This window comes from Macaca fascicularis, chromosome 20, assembly GCF_037993035.2.
Source record: "Macaca fascicularis isolate 582-1 chromosome 20, T2T-MFA8v1.1".
Lineage (NCBI taxonomy): Eukaryota > Metazoa > Chordata > Mammalia > Primates > Cercopithecidae > Macaca > Macaca fascicularis.
Window position 1 is genome coordinate 68,728,108 of NC_088394.1, and position 19,905 is coordinate 68,748,012.

At 48.2% G+C, this 19,905-nt stretch overlaps 1 protein-coding gene across 2 annotated transcripts; it reads right to left on the reverse strand.

The window, feature by feature from the left end:
* Positions 1–2,830: 2,830 nt before the first annotated feature.
* Positions 2,831–18,135, reverse strand: MARVELD3 (MARVEL domain containing 3). Of its 2 annotated transcripts, none has more exons than XM_005592442.4 (3): positions 17,622–18,135; positions 14,841–14,968; positions 2,831–4,417 (listed from the first exon to the last, which is right to left on the reverse strand). In XM_005592442.4, exons 1-3 carry the CDS (start codon positions 18,086–18,088, stop codon positions 3,780–3,782), a joined length of 1,233 nt encoding a protein of 410 aa, XP_005592499.2. In that variant the 5' UTR covers positions 18,089–18,135; the 3' UTR covers positions 2,831–3,779. The 2 variants fall into 2 exon arrangements, with proteins under 2 accessions (XP_005592499.2, XP_005592500.2); XM_005592443.5 differs by lacking the exon at positions 2,831–4,417 and adding an exon at positions 8,609–10,577.
* Between the last annotated feature and the right edge of the window lie 1,770 nt (positions 18,136–19,905).

Genomic DNA, 19,905 nt, shown 5'->3' on the forward strand with positions numbered 1-19,905 from the left:
GATTTTCCTGGGGAAGGTAAGTGAGAACAAGCACATTAAACCACATTCCATGACACTGCAAAGCTATGAGTTAAGGCAAGAATAAATATTTTTGATCAGCTTTTAAGCTGAAATGGCAATACAGATTTTTACTTCATGAAACACTATGTTTTGCCTTGGTTTACGTGCTTACAGAAATCACAGAGCCAGGAAAAAGGAAAAAAATCAGGAAACACTGTCCTTATTGACATGCAGGTTATTAGCTGACTACCAGAAACTGAACTGTAAACAATCCACAGCTCCATCTAAATGACAGCTGGTGACATCGTGGAAAAGCCGGTCATCATGTTTTTAATGACAGCTTTGGTGTAAGAAGGAACTTCAGAGTCTTGGCTCATGAGCTACTTAGAATCCAGTTAAGCCTCTAAACTGTTGCTCGCTTACCCCGACTCCCGTGGGTGTCTCCCATAATCTCTGGACTTTGAAGCAAGAGTAGCCACCTCTCAACTGATTGATTGATAGGTTGAGTCAGGGTCTTGCTCTGTTGCCCAGGCTGGAGTGCAGTGGTGTGATCTTGGCTCATTGCAACCTCTACCTCCCATGCTAATGCGATCCTCCCACCTTAGCCTCGTGAGTAGCCAGGGCCATAGGCAAGCACCATCACACACAGCTCATTTGTAATTTTTGTAGAGACATGGTTTTGCCATGTTGCCCAGGCTGGTCTCGAACCTCTGGGCTCAAGAGATCTGCCTGCCTTGGCTTCCCAAGGTGCTGGGATTACAGGCATGAGCCACTGCACACTGCCTGCTACCTCTCATTTTAAATAAAAGTCAAGATAAAGTCATTTATAGGTTTCTTCTTCATCTACCAGAAGGAACTTTATTTATTTTTTGAGACAGAATCTTGCTCTGTCACCCAGGCTGGAAGTGCAGTGGCGTGATCTTGGCTCAGTGCAACCTCTGCCTCCCAAGTTCAAGCTATTCTGCCTCAGCCTCCCAAGTAGCTGGGACTAGCACTGCCATGCCTGGCTAATTTTTTGTAGTTTTAGTAGAGACAGGGTTTCACTGTGTTACCCAGGTGGGTCTCGAACTCCTGAGCTCAGGCAATCTGCCCTCCTCGGCCTCCCAAAGTGCTGAGATTACAGGCATGAGCTACCGCGCCCGACCGTTTATTTTTTTTGAGTCGGAATCTCGCTCTGTCGTCCAGGCTGGAGTGCAATGGCGTGATTCCAGCTCACTGCAACCTCTGCCTCCTAGGTTCAAGCGATTCTCCTGCCTCAGTCTCCCAAGTAGGTGGGATTACAGGCATGCACCACCACACCTGGCTAATTTTTGTATTTTTAGTAGAGACGGGGTTTCACCATGTTGGCCAGACTGGTCTCTGACCTCAGGTGATCCACCCGCCTCGGCCTCCCAAAGTGCTGGGATTACAGGCGTGAGCCACCACACCTGGCCAGAAGGAACATTTTAAACACTTGGTTCAACAACCATTTATTGAGCACCTTCAACATGCTTTTATACCTCAGTTCCACCAGACACACACCTCCCTCAGCCAGCATGGCAGAAATGAATCAATGTCATGCGATATAAATTCCCTCGTACACCAAAGGCCACAAGAGTATGTCAGTCACTCAGAACACCTTCCAGTGTGTGATTCAGTGGGCCTGAGTTTTGCCTCTGCTACTTAAAAGTTTTGTGACTTCAGGCAGTTACTTAACCTCTCTAAGGCTGTTTTTCTCATTAAATGTTAATATCTTTTATCAAAGGGCTTGTTTATCATGATACTGTACATACCACCTAACCTTGAACCTTGTCTCCTCATCTGTAAAGTGTGAACAGTACACCTTGGCCTGACTGACAAGCAGTAGTAAGAGAAGGTTTGCTAAAGCATGGTGAACGTTATAAAGCCGTAAGAAGTGGGAGTGTTGTTGTTACAGTGATGGCTCCATTCCCTTGAGAGGAGCTGCCTTCTGGAGCAGTACTGGAGTTGGACCTGGGCACAAGGTTGGGGTCAAATAGGCGAAAGTCTCCATTTTATCAAGCACAGGACCCAGACGTGGGCGAGGATCTAACAAGGACGTATTTCAGGGAATACATGCTAGGTGAGACTAGTGGCTGGGCTTGGTGGTATTTCTCTGGAGGGTAGGTGGAGAGTGGGTCGCTTGATTCTGGCTGCAGTTATACTTCTCCTCTACCACTCAGTGAAAATTGTGTGGGACTTAGCCACTGTCTTGGGCTAAGGGTGATGGAGTGGAGACACTTTTCTGTGTTTTTATTTTTTTATTTTTTTTTGAGACAGAGTCTCACTCTGTCACCCAGGCTGGAGTGCAGTGGCGCGATCTCGGCCCACTGCAACCACTGCCTCCCAGGTTCAAGCAATTCTCTGCCTCAGCCTCCCGAGTAGCTGGGATTACAGGTGCCTGCCACCAGGCTGGCTAATTTTTTTGTATTATTTGTAGAGACAGGGTTTCACCATTTTGGCCAGGTTGGTCTTGAACTCTTGACCTCATGATCCACCTGCCTTGGCCTCCCAAAGTGCTGAGATTACAGGCGTGAGCCACCGTGCCCGGCCAAGGCACCGCAACTTTTAACCTAGCAATGTAGATATCCAGTTGATTATTTTCCAAGCTTTATTTTTATAAAAGTACAATCTAGATCTTTTCCGCTTAGGTAGGAGGCTTAGCTTCAATCCTTTGTCCTGAACAGGTTCCATAAGAATTCACTAGTAAAGAGCAAGAGGACAATTAGAAAAAAGAACATAACGAGAATGTATATTTCTAGTTGCATGTGATTTGAACTAATATATTTGGGACTAGCTGTAAAGTATAAGAATAGGTATAAAACACGCAAGATTAAAATTACTAAAAGAACTTTATTTTTAAGATTCAGTGTTAGTGATCTGTTAGATTATGAGAGCAGTCCAGGGTAATAAGATTACTAGCTACCTTTGAAGGCCTACTCTATGGAGCACTGTCAGGAAATGCAGAAATGAAAAAGCCTCTAGTATGCCTTCATGGTCTAATAAAATCAACTGTCCTATCTTCTTTGTTGTCATCATCGTTGTTTTTGAGAAAGAGCCTCGCTCTGTTGCCCAGGCTGGAGTGCAGTGACGTGGAGTAGAGTTTGCTCACTGCAACCTCTGCCTCCCAGGTTCAAGTGATTCTTGTGGCTTAGCCTCCTGAGTAGCTGGGATTACAGGTGTTCGCCATCAAGCCCAGCTGATTTTTTTTTTTTTTTTTTTTTTTGAGACAGAGTCTCGCTCTTGCTGCCCAGGCTGGATTGCAATGGTCTTGGCTCACTGCAACCTCTGCCTCCCGGGTTTAAGAGATTCTCCTGCCTCAGCCTCCAGAGTAGCTGGCATTACAGGCGTCCACCACCATGCCCAGCTAATTTTTGTATTTTTAGTAGAGATGGGGTTTCACCATGTTTGCCAGGCTGGTTTCAAACTCCTAACCTCAGGTGATCCACCTGCTTTGGCCTCCTAAAGTGCTGGGATTACAGGCGTGAACCACCACGCCCAGCAATTTTTTGTATTTTTAGTGGAGACAGGGGTTCGCTATGTGGGCCAGGCTGGACTCAATCTGCTGACCTCAAGTGATCCGCCCACCGCAGCCTCCCAAAGTGCTGGGATTACAGGCGTGAGCCACCGCGCCCAGCCTCAATTCTTTTACTTTGCCGCAGTCCAAAGAGAGCATTTGTAAAGTCAAGTGTGTGAAAACCATAGTTGTCTAATGTGGGGTTTTAAAAGACCTGTCTTTTTAAGAGAAACAATGTGGGTTCACACTTAGGTCCTGGAAGATCTCAAACTGTTCCAGACCACAGGTATTCCGGTGCCTCACTGTAACTTCCGGGCTGTTCTCGGCTGCTTTTGTAGCGCTTCTGTTCTCGGTAGCTACGCAGGGCCAGCACCACGCTGGCGCCGTACATGATCACCAGAAGACAAGCAAAGGTGGCTGCTGCTCCGTCGGTGCCTGCCAGCTGGCAGTTCATCCAGGTGAGACCCCTGCGGGCATAGAGCCTCTCTCTTGTTTTGCAAGTGTCGGTGCTATTGATCTGCAGAGCCACGTGGAGGTAAACACCAATGCCTGTGCAGTAGCCCACGGCCGCTAGGAGGCTGAAGGCGGCCTCCGTGAGGAGCCACTTCCCTGACAACATTGTTAGACTCTTGGCTCCTTGGAGTAAGACGCCCATGGTGAGGACCCCCAACCCCAGAGAAACAGCCACGCCACCATATATCAGGGGCGACCGGAGGATCGTGTACTGCTGGTCCAGCTGCCGAACCTGCTCTAGCTCAGTGCCCTCGAACGGTGAGTAGTAGTTGTTCCCAAAGCCACCGCCACTGGAAAAGCTGGCACTGAATCCGGCAAGGACAAAGTAGGAGGCCACGATGCATATGAGAACCATCCCATTCAAGACCACCTCCACTATCTGCACCACACCTAGGAGAAGAGAGATTCGGGCTTTAACACTGACATTACGCAGCCTGGCCAAGCCAGAGACATACCACAGGCCACCTGATTTTAAGGACGTGGTTGATTCAATGTCAACATTTTTTTTTTTTTTTTTTTTGAGACAGGGTGTTACCCTGTCACCCAGGCTGGAGTGCAATGGTGTGATCTCGGCTCACTGCAACCTTCACCTCCTGGCTTCAAGCGATTCTCCTGCCTCAGCCCCCTGAGTAGCTGCAACTACAGGCACATGCCACCATGCCCGGCTAATTTTTGTATTTTTAGTAGAGACAGGGTTTCACCATGTTGGCCAGGCTGGTCTCGAACTCCTGACCTCAAGTGATCCGCCTGCCTTGGCCTTCCAAAGTCCTGGGATTATAGGCGTAAACCACCTCACCCAGCCTCAACGTCAGTACATTTAATTTGCTTTTCGTTTTTTTGTTTTGTTTTTAATCTATGTTTGAAAAATCGAAGTACCACTCTGAAAAAATTGGGAGCAGTTTCTTAAAAAATGAAGTTTCTTTAAAAACTTACCATGTGGGCCGGGCGCGGTGGCTCAAGCCTGTAATCCCAGCACTTTGGGAGGCCGAGGCGGGCGGATCACAAGGTCAGGAGATCGAGACCACAGTGAAACCCCGTCTCTACTAAAAATACAAAAAATTAGCCGGGCGCGGTGGCGGGCGCCTGTAGTCCCAGCTACTCAGGAGGCTGAGGCAGGAGAATGGCGGGAACCCGGGAGGCGGAGCTTGCAGTGAGCCGAGACCGCGCCACTGCACTCCAGCCTGGGCAACAGCGTGAGACTCCGTCTCAAAAAAAAAAAAAAAAAAAAAAAAAAACTTACCATGTGACCCTGCGTTTATACTAAAGAAATGAAAACTTATGTCCACACAAAGACGTGGACATAAATATTCATTGTAGCTTTATTTATAATAGCCAAATATTGGAAACAACCCCAATGCCCTTCAGTGGGTGACTGGTTACACAAATGGGTACACCCATACCATGGGCTACCCTACTCAGTGATAAAAAGGAATGAACTCTTAGGCTGGGTGCCGTGACTCACGCCTGTAATCCCAGCACTTTGGGAGGCCGAGGCGGGCGGATCACTTGAGGTCAGGATTTGGAGACCAGCCATGCCAACATGGTGAAACCCCATCTCTACTAAACATACAAAAATTAGCTGGGTGTGGTGGCAGGTGCCTGTAATCCCACCCACCCGGGAGGCTGAGGCAGGAGAATCACCTGAACCCGGGAGGGGGAGGTTGCGGTGAGCCAAGATCGTGCCATTGCACTCCAGCCTGGGACGACAAGAACGAGACTCTGCTCAAAGTTACATACCGTGTGATTTTGTGTATGTAACAGTCTCAAAAGGACAAAATTATAAAGAAGCCCAGATTGGTGATCAACAGGGGATAGGAATGAGTAGGGATGGGGGAGGGAGGAAGAAGATGGGAGTGACTATGAAGAGTTAGCACAGGGATGTCCAGGGTGAGGGAACAGTTCTGGATGTCGTCGTGATGCCGCTCACAGAAATCTGCACATGAGATAAAACTGCTTAGAACTAGGAAGACATACAAATGTGTGCAGATAAAAGGGGGAAATCTAAATGAGCTCTGTAGATTGCTACTTTCCTGGTCTTGATATTGTACTAGTTATGCAACATATTATCATTAGAGAAAAGTGAGTTAAGGGTACACAGGAGTACTCTGCACTGTTTTTGTGACTTCTTGCAAATCTATATTTCCAAATTAAAAGTTTCTAAAAAATTGAAATGACATAAGGTATAAACTGAGAAATTTCACTCATACCCAGTCTCTTGTCTATTGCCAACTGCTTTCATTGGTTTCTAATATAATTGTCCAGTGTTCCTTTATGCAAATAAAAAGCATGTTTAAATCTGCATTTCATTCCCTTCCCTGCATTTTTGCACAAAAGTAAGTGTACCACGTACACTGTTCTGCGTCTTGATTTTTTCATTTCCTATATCCTCCAGATGTTTTCAGATCAGTTCCTACAAGAGGAGCTACATTTTGTTAAGTGGCCTTCGACTTCGTTGTATGGATGGATTCATCTATTCAACGAGGACCTTACTGACAGATACTTGGACTGAAAGGAACCCACAAATGGCACAAGGCAGAGGAAGCCAACAGGCCAACAGACTGAAGATCCTCTTGTCCGAGGTGAGCTTTTATTTGTTACTGACAGAGACCTCAAACCCTTCTTAGGTGTCCTTCTGGGAGAGGGTCTCCTGCCGTTCCCTTGGCGTTCAGGGATGAGCATGAAGAGAAAAACAAATGAACCGAGAGCAGGACCACCAGGTCCAAGTCCCCACTTTTTACTGCCTTGTCATCTTGGCCAAACCATTCAGTCCTTCTAAGCCTCAGACAATCTGACAAATGAAGCTAAGCCTGCCAATCTTCACCCACAGGGATGTGGGGAGGCTCAAATGAAAGCAACTGTGTGATACGTCGGTGTTGTGTGGGAAGTTAACAACAAAAAAAGCAAGTATGTGAAAATACTCTAAAAATAAAATATTATACAAATGGATGGTGACGCTACTCAGCAATGTTTCCAAAATGGAAGGGGATTGGTGAGAAACATAAGAGAGAATGGGATAAATGTAAGAAGAGTGTGGCTTCCCAGAAATCAGGACAACCCTTAACACACTAGGGGGTACCATGATGTTTATAATCACAGCAGTGAAAGACTCTAAAGTACTTAGGCAACAGCTACTCAGCTTGCTAATCCTATCTCCTGCTGGGCCCACACGAATTCCTAGCGGTCCACAGGGACATAGCAGTTGAGGGCTCTGATAGTTGAGAAGCTACATTCCTCTAATTTAAAACTGAAAATAACATCAGACTAAAACTGTCCACTCATCACTCAGGCACGGTAAGCTACTGGTTTTCATACACTCTCCCTACAGCAGAGCAAGTGACTTGACCCAGACATCATTCTAATTCATGGGGGTTAGTGGACCCAACACCTTTCTCTCCCCTGGTTTTCCTTCTGCATGGACGTTAACATTTCACCCCCTGAAGGGAAACAGAAATACTCTACTAAAAATGCAGAAGAGTGGGACGTTTTCCTCCGGGACGGACTCGCAACCCAGGCAGCATCTATCTCTTAGGCTACAAGGGAATAAATCTAGATCTTGCCAACCATCCATTGACTGCACCTATTGACAGGAATAATGGTCTTCTGCCATTATTTGTGTTGGGACTGTTGAAGGAATATGGCCAGGGAATATTATCCCAGGTTCCAGTCAGGGTTGGCCTGGCTTAGCTATCAATATCAAGCAGGCTAAAGTATTTCCAAGCATGCTATTAGTGCAGAAAGACACACAGGGCAGGGGAAGGGGAAAAGGGTGGTGAGCAGAGCTAGCAGTAGTTTTTGGTGGGCTGGGACAAGTCTCCGGAAAGACAGCAGAGGGTTTGGTAGAGGGAAGCAGAGATCCTGAAACAACATGAGATCTTTGTTGTAAATAACGTCTTTCTGGGTCTGGCATGGTGGCTCACGCCTATAATCCCGGCACTTTGGGAGGCTGAGGTGGGTGGATCACTTGAGCCCAGGAGTTCGAGATGAGCCTGGGCAACATGGTGAAACCCCATCTCTTCTAAAAATAAACAAATTAGCCAGGCAGTGTCATGGGCCTGTAGTTCCAGCGACTTGGAAGCTAAGGTGGGAGGATAGTTTAAGCCCAGGAGGCAGAGGTTGCAGTAAGCCGAGATCCCGCCACTGCACTCCAGCCTGGTTGACAGAGCCAGATCCTGTCTCAAAATTAAGAAATAAAAAAAAATAAGAAAAGGCTTTCTGGGTGAGGCTGTTTTTGTGGCTGATCATTTAATAATCTGCTTAACTGTATACCTATACCGGCCTTTGAACTTTAAATGTGGTCCTGAAAAAAACTGAGAGCAAATCAACTTTTTTACTTTTTATTTTTCTAAAATTAATACATGTGCAGTCAAGCCATGCATAAATGAAAAGTCTCCTCTTCAAAAGCAAAACTGTTAATACTTTCTGATGTTATTCTTGAAGAAATTTTCCAATCGTATACAAGCATATATATATATATATATTTCCTTTTCTAAACCCAAACGGAACTCACCTTTTAAATGTGACAAATGGTCTGTGTTTAAGAGAATATGATAAATGTATTGTAAAGAGGACATCAACTCCAAATTAAAATTCTTTGGATTTTTTATTGGATTCACATAAAGCAAAGAACTTATTCACTGGACTGAGAATAGATTGTGATGTTCCATAAGTCATAATTTAATGTGCAATAAGAACCCATGAAGTTGGCCAAAAGTAACACTCTTCTGTTGGGAAAGGTTTTACATTCTTTTATTCTGGATGGATCCTGAATTCTAGATGTTGGGTTTAATGCTTCACACAATGGCACATTTACAAGAGGTACAAAACACTTATTGAGCTTTCAGGGCCACTGTGAGGGGCTTGCAGAATAGCCTCTTTGCAACCCAGAGAATTAATCTGATTCCTCTTTCCTCAGCCCACGCCTACCTCCAACTTAAATTTTACATGAGTAGTTTCCCAAGAGTCCCCACCCCCTCCATTTGCAGAATTAAGGAAGTGGAAGGACTGGAGAGTTCAGTGTGCAAAAACGTGTGGGCTCATCTGCTTGAGACAGCTGTGTTTAGAAAAATTCAGGCTGAAGTGTGGTCTCATGTCTATGTAGCTCTCCATGGACTTTTTTTTTTTTCCCTGGTATTTTGGCAATAAGGTCTTGGTCTGTTGCTCAGGCTAGAGTGTAGTGGCACAATCATAGTGCACTGCAAACTTGAACTCCTGAGTTCAAGCAATCCTCCTACCTCAGGCTCCGAAAGTTCTGGGATTACAGGTATGAGCCACTGTGCCTGGGAACTTTGAAGATAAGGTTCATCAAACTCTCTTGGTGACCTCCTTTTGCTGAATGAAGAGGTGCACTCTGTTGTAGCACGTGCCTTTTCCGTGTGGCTCTTGGGCTCCAGGTTTTTGCTTTTTTTTTTTTTTTTTTTTTGAGACGGAGTCTCGCTCTGTTGCCCAGGCTGGAGTGCAGTGGTGCGATCTCGGCTCACTGCAAGCTCCGCCTCCCGGATTCAAGCGATTCTCCTGCCTCAGCCTCCCAAGTAGCTGGGATTACAGGCGCCCACCACCACACCTCACTAATTTGTTTTCTATTTTAGTAGAGGCGGGGTCTCACCACGTTGGTCAAGCTGGTCTCGAACTCCTGACCTCAAGTGATCTCCACCCACCTCAGCCTCCCAAAGTCCTGGGATTACAGATGTGAGCCACTGAGGCCGGCCAATTTTTTGCTTTTTGAAAAATAATTTTGGTTGTTCCCTCACTCACAGAGGACTCAGAAGCCAGGGTCTGTTGCATCCATGAACACCGCTCCATGCGACTGGAAGCTCCGCCCACCACACCAACGCTGGCTCGCTGCTTTTCCGGCATTGGAAAGTTCCACAACGAGGGATTCTTGGGAAAGACAGTGGCTCAGACTAACTTCCACCACATCTGGCAGAGTGTTTTAGAAACCCTTACAACTCAAACATTTCTGCTGGCTTCTCTTTTAGCTTCCTGACTTTTCGGTAACCCTTTATGGCCAGGACAGCCCCCAGGGCAAAGACCACAATGCCCAGGGCAGCAAAGATTCCAGCTCCTACATCTGCCCCGTGGAAACTGCAGCTGAAACCACCGTAGCCTTTGCTTTGGTACAGTGCCTGCCTCTCTTCACACACAGGAGAGGCGTAGGCAGCAGAGAGGTAGTGGAAGTAGAAGTACAAGGCCGGGATGTACCCTCCTGAGATAAGCACGTCCAATAAGCCTTCAGTCACCAGCAACAGCGGACAATGCCACGGGACTCGCAGGACACCCATAGCAATGAAGAGGCAGCAGAGGGCCATGAGGGCTCCACTGCAGGCCATTGCCGCAGTGACCGTGGGCAGCTTTAGCTGGTAAAACTGGACATCCAGCTGCTGGGCTTTCTCCCCGTCAGCACCATCAAAGCCACTGTAAGCCCCTCCGAACTGGTAGTAGTAAATGCCCCCTAAGCTGGTGATGCCCGTGTAGCCCCCTGTGGAACTGTAAGACACAGAGCTGCAGGCCAGGATCAGCAAGTTCAGGAGAACCTCCAGCATTTGGCAGCAGGCTGCAAAAAAAGGGTGTTACCATTTTTGAGTGATGCTGTTTGGCACCAGGAGACTCTTCCACCTGAGGCCCACCTTCCGCACAGGGCTCAGACCCCTGTAGGCTTCTGCCCCTGAGGAAGGCCCGAGGCCAAAGCAGCACGATTAAAACTAGAGGGTAGCAGGGAACTGTGGTCTCCAGAAATGGTGCCAGAAATACTATGGACTCAGAGGGGTGACTCTCAAAAGAGCAAAGCAGTCTGCCCTGAGAGAGGGACAGGAGGATGGTGGGAGAGATCAGGCCAGTGAGCAGAAACAAAGCCATCCTGGATGGAAGGGCAAGAACATGCCACCTCGCACCACGAGAAAGATGAAATGAGGCCGGGCGTGGTGGCTCATGCCTATAATCCCAGCACATTGGGAAGCCAAGGTGGGGGAGGATTGCTTGAGCCCAGGAGTTTGAGACCAACCTGGGCAACATAGTGATACCCCATCTCTTATTAAAAAAAAAGACTGGGTGCGGTGGCTCACGCCTATAATCCCAGCACTTTGGGAGGCCAAGGCAGGTGGATCATTTGAGGTCAGGAGTTTGAGACCAGCCTGGCCAACATGGTGACACCCCATCTTTACTAAAAAATACAAACATTAGCCAGGCGTGGTGGTAAGCACCTGTAGTCCCAGCTACTTGGGAGGCTGAGGTAGGAGAATCGCCTGAACCTGGGAGGTGGAGGTTATAGTGAGCTGAGATCGTGCCACTGCACACTAGCCTGGGCAACACTCTGTCTCAAAAAACAAAAACAAACAACAACACAAAAACTAAACAAGTTATCTCTTTTTTTTTGAGACAAGGTCTCACTCTGTCGCCTAGGCTGGAGTACAGTGGCACGATCACGGCTCACTACAGCCTTCACCTCCTAGACTCAAGCAATCGTCCTGCCTCAGCCTCCCACATAGCTAGGACTACAAGTGCATGCTGCTGGGCCTGATTTTTGTATTTTTTCATGGCATAGGTCTTGGTGTGTTGCCTAGGCTGGTCTTGAATTCCTGGCTTCAGGCGATCCTCCTGCCTTGGCCTCCCAAAGTACTGGGATTACAGGTGTGAGCCACTGTGCTGGTCATTATCTCCTCTTTATATATGTTTGTGGTGAATACAATTTGTAAGGGGAAAGTTCTCCAAGTCTGAAGAAAATCACAGAGCTTAAAAAATATAATAATTCAGAAAAAAAGCATGGAAGTTATATATCAAAATGTAAACTGTGGTTCATGTATTAGAAATAAGAAAAATTGGCCAGGTGCGATGGCTCACGCCTGTAATCCCAACACTTTGGGAGGCAGAGGCAGGCAGATCACCTGAGGTCAGGAGTTCGAGACCAGCCTGGCCAACATGGTGAAACCGTGTCTCTACCAAAAATACAAAAATTAGCCAGGTATGGTGGTGCATGCCTGTAATCTCAGCTACTCAGGAGGCTGAGGCGGAAGAATCTCTTGAACCCAGGAGGCGGAGGTTGCAGTGAGCTGAGATTGCACCACTGTATTCCAGCCTGGGTGACAGAGTGAGACTCTGTCTCAAAAAAAAGAAACAGAAAAAATTAAGTTAATTAAACCCTTAGTGCTTACTGAATTAAAAAAAATTTTTGTTTTACTGTTCTTAGACTTTAACTCATAAGTATGTCTTAAAGTTTAATGCTGTTTTATTTAGTTCCCTAAAGAGTGTATCTGGGCTGTGATATTTTCCCAGAGCTGGATTTTTCCTGGGCCCTTGGCTTCTTTATCTTGGAAAATGAAAACTGGCTGCTTTCCTTAAAATCAACCTTAGTGAAATATAACTTATATTCAACAAAGCGATCTACATTAAGCATACAGCTTGATGAGTTTTGACAAATGTATGTACTACGTAACCATAATCAAGACACAGAACATTCTCATTAGCCCAGAAATTTCCCTAGTGATGCTTTGTAGTCAATCCCTTACTTTCCTTGTCAGCAAACCACTGATCTGCCGTCTCTCGTTAGAATCTAGTTCTGCCTTTTCTAGAATATCATATACATGGAATCATACAGTTATGTGCTTTTGTGTGTGTGGCTTCTTTTGCTCAACATATAAGCTGGGTGCTTCTGAGCTGGAAATTGTACATGCTGCCAACACCGGCCTGTCAACATCCCCCTGATGTTTGATAACCAGATTTTATGCCTGGTTCCAGTTGGTCTATTCATGAAACCAAGCTACACATTGTCTCATTGAAATGATGATGCTCTCTCAAGTGTGATCTTTATACTGTAGAATTTTCCCCCAGAATGCAAACAACATTATTGTTTTCTTTTTTTATACTCTGTCATCATTTTATTTATGAAAGTTATACAGCCAGGCGCGATGGCTCATGCCTGTAATCCTAACAGTTTGGGAGGCCGAGGTGGGCGGATCACGAGGTCAGGAGTTCAAGACTGGCCTGGCCAACATGGTGAAACCCCTTCTCTACTAAAAATACAACATTTAGCTGGGCATGGTGGCACATGCTACCTTCTAGCTACTTGGGAGGCTGAGGCAGGAGAATTGCTTGAACTGGGACCTGGAAGGCAGAGGTTGCAGTGAGCCGAGATCATGCCACTGTACTCCAGCCTGGGCTACAGAGCTATACTCTGTCTCAAAAAAAAAAAAAAAAGATAGTTATACTTACTTATAACAACAAAAAAAGAAAATGTGGACTTAAGAAAACATGCAATGTAACAATTGCCTATAATAACAACCAATTAAAAAAATCACTGTGAATATATTTTTTCCTGAACTTTATTCGTATATTCATAATTTTTGTTGTTTGCTCTTAATAAGAACACAGTCCTCTGGGTATCTTACTGTACTTCTCTGAAGCTTAGGAGCTGTTGACAGAATTACAGGCCATGAGGTTGTGCCAATATCTGCAACTAGAGTAATGATCCTTGTACGTGCATCGCCCTTTCCTCAAAGTTCCTATAATCCTATAATCATATGCATCTTTGGAATCACCCTGAGATTACATTGTCAGGTATGAGCTCCATGAGTTCTCTCCCTTGGGCTGGAACGTTTTCTCCCTTAGTCATAGTAAACCTAGAAACATTTCTCACCAAATCACGTGAACTGTAAGCTCTCACCCAGACAAACCAGATTTTCTTCATTGCTGGCAAGGCCAAGACCGCTAGAATGGAGAACCTGGGGACGCCACATTTGGGGTGGATATATGATAGGATGGAAGTGTTTTTCAGACTGTGGGTCCTAAATAAGTATGGTTTTTAAAAAACGATTTTGTTTTTAATGAATGGGATAGAAAATATCAGAGTACTTGGTAGATAATAGGGTCAGTATGGTTTCACAACATTTTTGTTTCTGTGTGTGTGTGAACTCACTCTTAATGTAAAAAAATATATATTTAACAACCTTGTAAATATATTATGTGTGTATATATATATATACACACATATATATATATTTTAATTTTTAAATTAATTTTTTTGAGATGGAGTCTCACTCTGTCACCCAGGCTGGAGTGCAGTGACATGATTTCTGCTCACTGCAACCTCCTCCTCCCAGGTTCAAGCAATTCTCCTCCTCACCACGTTAGCCCGGCTGGTCTCGAAGCCCTGACCTCAAGTGATCCACCCACTTTGACCTCCCAGAGTGTTGGGATTACAGGCGTGAGCCACTACGCCAGCCTTTTTTCCTTTTTTTTTTCTTAAACTAGAGATGGGGTATTGCTATGTTGCCCAGGTTGGTCTCAAACTTGTGGGCTCAAGAGATCTTCCTTCCTGGGCCTTCCAAAGTGCTGGGATTACAGGCATAAGCCACCGTGACTGGCCTGTCAATAAAGTTAAAAAGCCACTGATCAAGTGTTGGGAGTCAGATCTTCAAGGAGAACAGGTGCTGCAACTTGGCTGCCCACGCCAGGTGATTTTCCCTCTCTGTTAATTCAGCCGCCTCGCCAGAAGATACCTCCTCTGACAGCTGGCAGCTCATAGCCAGTTCCACCTACAGGCCTCTGCACTTCCACCTGGAGCCTGAAAGCTGCAAACATGGCTGCTTGCCTCTGCAAACCCAGGGCACGTTTAAGGAGAAACACAGGAAATCTAGCAGCACTTTTGAGACATTCTACTTTTTTTTTTTTTTTTTAAAGAAAACAAGAACCTCACAAGTACAGAAATGAAGATGCTAGGAACCCACAAGGGAATGTGCTTAAATTTTTGCTTCACCAGCTCAGACCATCCCTTCCAGAACCACCAGTGACAGTAAATGATTGAACAGCCTGCAAAACAGCTCACCTCTCCCAGTGCACAAGTATTTGCATTTATGGCATTCCAGGAGTCCTTCTGCCTCTGACTGGTAATATTCCACCTCCTCTCGTCCAGGCCTGGGGGTCGAGGGTAGATATCTCCCGGAAGGGGGTTCACTATAACCAAAAAGCATATGCGGCCATTAGGAAGTCTCTCATTCAATAGTGTTCATGATTAGAACCTTTGACTCCTTGTGCTGGGCCCAAACATTAAAGACTATGCAGAACAGAAATAGAATTTGTCCCAGTATTTTAAACTCCAGAGAATTCTCTGGTTTAGTGGCCCCACAGGACATCCGAATACTTGGCCCAACTCTGCTAACTAACCACGTGACAGATGCTGTGATCCGTACCCCTTAGCACTATCTTTGATGGTTTGTCTGCCCCTGGGAGCTGTCTAACCAGGTAGCTGGGAGCTGCCTTCCTGTGAGTGCCAGTTCTCAGTTCAGCATGCACCAGGACTCTTCAAAAGCAGTTTGCATTCACATGACTCCGATGCCCATCACATTATTTCTTCCCCTGCCAACCCTAGCATTTTCTGTCCCTTCTCTCCTCGCTTTATGCAGCACATCCTAGGCTTTGTCTGAGATTCAACAGGGGGCTGCATTCTACTTGCTGGGCTCCCACAGTCTTTCTAGAACATCATGTCTCTCTTAGGTTTGAAATTTTAAAAACTTTTAGCATGCACAGGAGGCCCCTGTTCATCTCTCTACACTAACAACCTTGGGCTCACAGACCCAGCTATAGCGAACTATCCTCTTCCCCTCAAAAGATGACCGCTTTCCCATGCCTGTGGGGTACTACAGAAGCTATTCTGCTTGGGACACCTTTCCTCTTTCTCCCCAGTCTTGCTTTTTTTCTTTTTTTTTTTGAGATGGAGTCTCACTCTGTCACCCAGGCTGGAGTGCAGTGTAGCAATCTCAGCTCACTACAACCTCCACCTCCCGAGTTCAAGCAGTCCTCCCACCTCCGCCTCCCGAGTAGCTGGGATTACAGGCATGTTCCACTGCTCTCGGCTAATTTTTTTGTATGTTTAGTAGAGATGGGGTTTCACAATGTTGGCCAGGCTGGTCTCGCTCGAACTCCTTACCTTCAATGATCGACCCGCCTCGGCCTCCCAAAGTGCTGGAATTACAGCCTTGAGCCACCACGTCCGCCTCGCACACTGGTTTTTAAAGAAACCTAAAAATGCAACTCTGAATTCTCCCAGGTCCTGCAGTTGCAGTGCAATGGGCTTTAGTCAGGGAAACAACAGCCGTTTCCCTGGGCGCAGCTTTGACTGTATCTGGGCGCACCCTTTGTCATGCTAGTTGGTTTTAGATAATGTAACATAAACTCAGGATAGGAGCTCTCTCGCTGTGTGGACATAGCAGGGAGAGAGACTGGGCTCAGCCTCCAAGTCCTCAGGAGAGGGGAGCCTGACTCCTCCCCAGAGAAGAGGCCGGGTGTCAAAAATCAGAAAACCAGAAGCAGTCGTCACCCCAACCTGTCTCCTGTTGGAGCCAGCAGTGGCAATATCGCGTCTGCTCACGGTTCACCGTGGGGGGCACATTATCTGTGTATTCAATGGATGGAAAAAAACACCAGGTCCCTAGGAGGGGGTGTGGGGCCCAGGTCCCCTCTTGTCTTCCCTTCCACCCCCACCTTCCCCTAGCTCACAGAGTCTTCCAGTACACCCTGAACCTTTCTCCTTACAAGGGGCTTACGGGAATTCTGTGCGAGGCAGAATTCTGTACAAAATTTTTTTATTAGGAGGGTGGGGTCTCAAGCAGCCGTGGGATTCGAATGACGCTGCCTAGAGAGACCTCACTGGCAAAAGGGAAAACAAACCTGTACCCTTCAGTGGGGGAATTTTACGTAGACTTAATTCTTTGGTTAAAAATGTAGCGTCTCCCGCCTGTTTTTTTTTTTTTTTTTTTTTTTTTTTTTTTTTTTTTTTTTTTGAGACGGAGTCTCGCTTTGTCGCCCATGCTGTAGTGCAGTGGTAGGATCTTGGCTCACTGCAACCTCCGCCTCCTGGGTTCACGCGATTCTCCCGCCTCAGCCTCCCAAGTAGCTGGGACTACAGGCAGCCGCCACTAGGCCCGGCTAAGTTTTTGTATTTTTGGTCAAGACGGGGTTTCACCATGTTGGCCAGGCTGGTCTCGAACTCCTGGCCTCAGGTGATCCGCCCGCCTCGGCCTCCCAAAGTGTTGGGATTACAGGCGTGAGCCACCGCGCCGGCCCACCTGTTTTTGAAGGCCCATGTTCCTGGGAGGGGTAACATATTAAACTATTAACTCTTCATTGGGCTTCCCAAGTGGGCGCCCCGGCCACAGGTAAGGGGACTTTGGAGTCGGGAAGGGCTGGCTCTGGAACACGGGACAAGGGTCTGAACCCCAAGGCGCAGTCCTGTGACCATGCGGGGCGGGCCGGGGAGGAGCCTGGGGTGAACCCCACCCGCCTGGTCTCCTCCCACCCCTCCCTCTCCGGTCCCGGGCCTCTCTTTCTCTTCTCCAGGCCCTCCAGTCCGGCCACTGCTCACACGGGGCGGGGGGGGGGGGGGGGGGGGGGCGGTTTGCTTTATTAATTGGGTTCAGGCCACAAGAAAGGGGAACCCTAAAGTTTTCCTTCCCTGCCAGGTCGCCTCTGAGAGCGCAGAAGGGAGAAACGGCATTTGTTCCTTTAAACGGGCTCCTAGAACGAGAACCCGGGGACGCCAGGGCCTTGTGGCCGGCCTGGGCCGCAGGTGTCCCCGGCGCGGAGGTCGCAGCGCCCCGGCCCCTCTCACCTTTCGGGTCCGCGGTACCCGGGGCCCCCCTTCCTCTGCGTCTGCGGCGGCTCCGGGGCTTCCCAGGGCGCGTGCCCAGGAGGCGCGGCTGAGTCCCAGGTCGGTCCCAGGGCTCCGTCCCGCGTCCGGCTTTGGCGCGGCTTTTCCCAAACTCCGTGTTCACCTGCGCGAGGGCCCGCGTCCCTGTGTCTGTCCCTGCGGGGGCCTCGGTCCGGGTCTCTCTTCCTCTCCCTCTCCCGGTCCCGATCCCGGTTCCGGTCCCTCTCCTGGTCCCTCTCCTGGTCTCTCTCCCGGTCCCGGTCCCGGTCCCTTCGCCGGTTCCCGTCGCTGCTTTGCTCCCTGCGCGTGTCCCCGGGTCGGTCCCGCTGTCGATGGTGGGTGCGGTCTCGGTCCGGGTGGTGGCGCCGTCCCGGGTCCCGCTCTCTCGGCCGGGCCCGGGGCTCGCGAGCCCCCGACGGATCTTCCATGGCCGGGTTCCGTGTTCCCGCCCCGGAGTGACCCGAGGGCAACAACCAACAAGTTTCCTGGGCAGGTGGCCAAACCAGGGGGCGGGGCGGGCACTCACCTGTGCGCGTGCGCGCTAGTCCGGGAGCGCACCTGAGCACGGGCGCGGTCAGGGGGCGCCCTGAGCGCGGCTGGGGCCAGGGCAGGAGGGATGCCTGTGTGCTGGGTGGGGGCTGGGGTGCTGCTGCTGGAAACCCGGGCGGGGCGACCCACAGCCGCGGCTTTTTGTCCTGAAGTAACCCTTTGGTGACCCCACAAGGTGGACGGCCTAGGGGAGCCAACTGTGGCCACCTCCCCTGGCTCAACTTACACAGTAACTTGGATTTACCTTCCCAGAACGTACCCATCCTCTCACTCACTCAGCCAGCCATCCATTCATTCACCCACTACCATTCATTCACCCACTACCCGCTCATCCACTCACCCACCCATCCACCCACTCACCCACCCATCCACCATCCATCCATCCATCCACCCACCCACCCACTCACCCACCCATCCAAGCATCCACCCATCCATCCACCCATCTATCCACCTATCCACCTACTCACCCACCCATCCAACCATCCACCCATCCATCCACCTATCCATCCACCCACCCACCCACCCTCCATCCATCCATTCATCCACCCATCCACCCACCCACCCACTCACCTGCCCATCCATCCACCCACTCACTCACCCATTCACCCACTCACCCACCCATCCACTCTCACCCACCCTTCCACCATCCATCCTCCCACCCATTCACTCATCCAGCCATCCACCCCCATCCACCATTCATCTACCCACCCACTCACCCACCCATCTACCAACTCACCCATCCATCTACCCATTCACCCATCCAACCACCATTCATCCACTCACCCATTCATCCATCCATCCACACACTCATTCACCCATCTACCCATCCATCCATCTAGCCACTCACCTACCCACACATCCACTCCACTCACCCACCATCCACCTCTCCCTCCACCCATCCACTGTCCCTCTTTCTCCCTTCTTCTCCTGTTTTCCTTATACCACCTATGTTGTAAGGGGCTTGCAGCCAGTTCATCTATTACAATAGTCCTGGGCTTACAAATAGCCCTGTTTTTTAAAAATGGGGACTTACACAAAACTGGCAGCTTTTAATTCTGCCAAGTAAGGATATTACAAAATACATATAATTGCCATCTGGTATTAATTCTTTCAGCAAATATGTATGAGCACCTGCTTTAGCAGGTACTGGAGATATAGTGTAAACTTTGCTTGCAGGGCGATTCCATTCTAGGGTTTCAGGAAATGGAAAACAGGTAATAAACAAAGAAATAAGACAGTGTCTAAAGTTTAATGGGCAGGGCAGGTTTCCTTATATAGACCTGGGAATATGTCATTTGAATTGAGTTCTGGATGACAAGAAGGCTGAGAAAATGTCCCAGAAAGAGAGAAGGTTGAGGAACGCAGGAGCTGGACAAGGAGGTCCCTGGGAGTAGAATTGGTGGGCACGAAATGAGGCTGGAGAAGTGGACCAGGCAGATGCTGTAGGCGACGACAGTGTGCGTTTCTATTCTAAACAATGGGAGAACATTGAAGATTTTGAGGGGAGAGTAACCTTTTCTGACTGATATTTTTGAAAGACCACTCTGGCTTCTGTGAGGAGGATGGATGATGGGGGCCCAGAGTAGAGGGAAGAGATGAGTTATGAAGCTGCTGAAGGAGTCCAGGTGAGGGTGACGATGGCCATGGAGACAGTGACAAGTGGACAGGTCCTGGTTGTAGTTTTGGGGAAGAATTT

Excerpts from the sequence above, each read along its gene's own strand:
- MARVELD3 (XM_005592442.4), bottom strand. The coding sequence starts at position 18,088 with ATGGAAGATCCGTCGGGGGCTCGCGAGCCCCGGGCCCGGCCGAGAGAG. Across the intron at positions 14,969-17,621 it reads GGGTACCGCGGACCCGAAAG|TGAACCCCCTTCCGGGAGAT; the intron begins GTGAGAGGGGCC and ends TTTTGGTTATAG. Across the intron at positions 4,418-14,840 it reads ATACTTGTGCACTGGGAGAG|GTGTGGTGCAGATAGTGGAG; the intron begins GTGAGCTGTTTT and ends CTCTTCTCCTAG.